This window comes from Coturnix japonica, chromosome 14 (genome assembly GCF_001577835.2).
Source record: "Coturnix japonica isolate 7356 chromosome 14, Coturnix japonica 2.1, whole genome shotgun sequence".
Classification (NCBI taxonomy): Eukaryota; Metazoa; Chordata; class Aves; order Galliformes; family Phasianidae; genus Coturnix; species Coturnix japonica.
In genome coordinates this window covers 12,819,944-12,823,356 of record NC_029529.1, presented here as the reverse complement: position 1 = coordinate 12,823,356, position 3,413 = coordinate 12,819,944, and the positions used below count along the sequence as shown (strand labels likewise).

General features: G+C 62.5%; 2 protein-coding genes across 2 annotated transcripts in view; both read right to left on the bottom strand.

Moving 5' to 3' along the window:
• Positions 1 to 1,238: 1,238 nt before the first annotated feature.
• On the bottom strand, positions 1,239 to 3,405 carry LOC107321031 (cytochrome c oxidase subunit 6A2, mitochondrial-like). The gene is made up of 3 exons (XM_015877521.2): positions 2,832 to 3,405; positions 1,891 to 2,033; positions 1,239 to 1,358 (listed from the first exon to the last, which is right to left on the bottom strand). The coding sequence occupies exons 1-3, from the start codon at positions 3,046 to 3,048 to the stop codon at positions 1,278 to 1,280; spliced, it is 441 nt and encodes a 146-aa protein (XP_015733007.1). The 5' UTR covers positions 3,049 to 3,405; the 3' UTR covers positions 1,239 to 1,277.
• Positions 3,057 to 3,413, bottom strand: part of LOC107321029 (integrin alpha-D-like) — an 18,918-nt gene continuing 18,561 nt past the window's right edge. Inside the window, exon 30 of the mRNA XM_032447695.1 lies at positions 3,057 to 3,068. Coding sequence (XP_032303586.1) covers positions 3,057 to 3,068 — 12 coding nt within the window. The remainder of the gene's footprint in view (positions 3,069 to 3,413) is intronic.

Genomic DNA, 3,413 nt, shown 5'->3' with positions numbered 1-3,413 from the left:
CTGCGGGGGGTTCGGGGGGTCCCGGTTGGAACCGGAACCCGCCGCTTATTTACAACGGGAGTCACGAGGAGATGGGGGAGGAGCCAGAGGGACCCGGCGCCCCATAGAGCCCCACTGAGCCCCATAGAGCCCCGCAGTGCGGCTATAAGGGAACGCGGCGCCATTTTGGGGCCAAATCCAGTTGTTTTGGGGGGTGACAACATGGCGCTGTTGGGCGATGTTACGAGATTCGCGCCAGTTTTGGGTCGGCAGTGCGCATGCGCCAGGTTTAGGACGCGTCCCGCAGCCCCGCTCCGTGCTCAGCCCGCGGATCCAGCCCCGCAGCCGCGCCGTGAACACGGTGCACACGGTAACGTGGAGCGGGACGGAGCGGGACACGGAGCGGAGCGGGACAGGGCGCCCCGCACAGCCCGGCCCCGCCCCGCCCCGCCCCGCGCTCCGCCGTCCCTCTGGCCGCTCCCCGCCGTCCCGTTGCTCCGCCCCGTTCTCGGTTCCCCCCTTTCGGATCACGCGGTTCCGCTTTTCACGCCCCGTTTCGCCCCAACGGCCCCAGGCCCCGCCCCCCACGACCCACGCACCGGAAGGACTCGCGCGTCCCGCCCCTCACGGACCCCCATAAACAACCGGCAGCGCGGCACGTCCCGCCCCCCCTCGGGAACCCGCTGCGCTCCGTCTCGCTGTGTGTCAGGGCCCTTCTATGGGTCCCGCTGTGGGTCAGGGAGTTTCCGCTGTGGGTCTCGGACTCTCCGTAGGTCCGATGTCCTCCAGGTTTCCCTGTGGGGCTGGAGCTCTGCGCTGGCTCCGCTTTGGGTTCAAGCACGTGTAGCTCGCGTGCACTGTGGGTCAGAGGGTTTGGGGTTCCCCTGTGGGTCTTTGGGGTTCCCCTGTGGGTCTGGATTCCTCTGTGGACCTGGGGACTCACTGTGAGTCTGAGGACAAGTTACGGTGCTGGGTTCTGCTATGGGACCGGGTACTTCTATGGGTCTGAGGGTGCGTGGGGGTCCACTATGGTTCTGGGTTCTCTTATGGGGCCAGATTCCTCTATGGAGCTGGGACTCCCCTGCCCGTCTGGAGTTTCCCTATGGGTCTGCTATGTGGTTCTACTATAGGTCCAGGGACTCTTATGGGACTGGGGCTCCCCATGGGTCTGGGTGTTTGCAGTGGGGCTGAGGCTCCACAGGGTCTCCGCTATGGGTCCAGCTGTGCGTGGCTCACCCGCCGTGGGTCACAGGATGCAGTGGGGTGTCCAGGGGCATTTATTGCCGTGGGGTCAGGCCCTACTGCTCATAGCCGGAGGGCAGCGCGTTGGTGCGGGGGTTGTGGAACAGCGTGTGGGTCCCGTCGCCCCACGGGAATTGCTGTGGATAGCAATGGGGTTAGGGGGCTGCCCCATAGCATGCGGCCGTCCCACAGTGACCCATAGATCCCATCTGCCCCATAGATCTTACAACTTCAGGCCTTCTCTGTCCCACCTACCCCAACTTTACGCCTTTTTGGCCCCACGTCTGCCCCAGAGAGCCCACCTTCCACGGCATCAGGTCTTCCCTGTCCACATCTGCCCCACAGATCCCAACTGCTCCACCCCACAGAAACCACCTGCCATGAAACTGGGCCTTCTCCACCCCATAGGGCTCTATATCTGCCCCATAGATCCCACTTACCCCAACTTTAGGTCTTCAGCGCCCCACATCTGCCCCGCAGGTTTCAACTTCAGGCCTTCACCCCGTATTCACTCCATAGGGCCCAGCAGCCCCAACACTGGGCTTTCCCTGCCCCACAGATCCCATCTATCACAGTCCTGCCCTCAGCCCACGCTGTACCCCTGCCGCAGTCCTGCCCCACGCCCACCCCACAGCACCCACAGCCCCATCGTCCCAGCCCGGCACCCACCTTGGTGCGGATGCGGAGGTGGTGGTAGGGCACGAATGTGGGTCGCGTTGTGGGGTGGTGACGTTCCTGCAGCGCCACGTTGGCCATGCAGACGGCCACGGCCGGCAGCGCCCCCAGCAGCGACAGCAAGCGCCACGTGCGCCCTGCCCCACAGAACGGAGTATGGAGCCCCAGCCCCACAGAAACGGACCCCAAACCATCCCCCAAACCGCCCCAAAATGTGACGCCCAAATTGTCCCAAATTTGACCCAAATAACCCAAGTTGCCCCACAGAACAGCCCCACATTTGTCCCCAAACTGTTCCTGCTCTTCACCCAAATTCAGCCCCAAATCATCTCCCACTCAATCACCCGCAGACAGACCCAGCCGCCCCCAGCTCACCCCATTGTGGCCCCAAATCGCCCCCAGGACCCACAAAGGACCAAACTCTCACATCCCGAATCAGCCTGAAATGTCCCCAGCCCCAAATCACCCCAAAGTGCCTTAAAATCGCCTTTTTTGGGGGGGGGGCCTCCACTCTCCCCAACTGCCCATAAATGTGACCCCAAAATGCCTCAAATCCGACCCCAGTTTGTCCCAAATTTGCCCCAAATTCAACCCAGCTCATCCCCAAAACACCCCAAAATCTGTTCCTCCCACTGCCCCCAACTGACCCAAATTGTCCCCAAGTTGTTCTTAAAACTGACCCCAAAAGCTGCACCTCAAATGGCTGCTGCTCCTCCCCCAAAGTGTCCCCAAATCAGCCCAAACTGGACCCACATTGACCCCAAACTGCCCCCAGTCCCCCCCAGCACCGACCACACGCTGCCCCCTGTTGTGCCCCAAACCGCCCCCAAATCCCCCAGTTTCACCCCCTTTCCCCCAATCAGCCCCTGGAATCACCCCCAAAGTTGCCCCATTGATCCCCGCAGGGCCCCAAACTCTCCCGTTCCCCCACTTACCTCCCCCCCCGGCTCCGTGGGTCACAGGGGCTGAGGCCGCTCCGCGCTGTGGGGCTGCCCTCCAAGTGTCCATGGCTGCAGTGGCCCAAAATAGCCCCACAGAGCCCCAAATAACCCCACACGTGGGGTGGGGAGAGGGGGGCACCCAACGGACGGCACCATGGACCCATAGGGGGGTGCAACCCGTAGCATGACCCAGACCCATAGCAGGACCCATAGGCAGATTCACAGGGGGCTCTGACCCATAACGGAACCCTCAGCAGAACCCTGACCTACTGTGGGACCCATACAGGGCTCTGTGGGACCCACAGTGGGGTCTGACCCATATGGAGACCAGTAGTGGCCCAGTGTGGGGTCTGATGAATAAGTGGGGTCCGTAGCAGGGTCTGACCCATAGCACAGCCTGACCCATAGCGGGACCCACAGCACAGCCCTGACCCATAGTGAGACCTATGGGGGGGACTTATAGGGAGATCCAGATCCATAGTGGGACCCATAGCAGGATCTGACCCATTGTGAGACCCATAGAGAGACTCAAACCCACAGGGGGTCTGTGACACATAGGGGGGCCCGAAGAGTGGA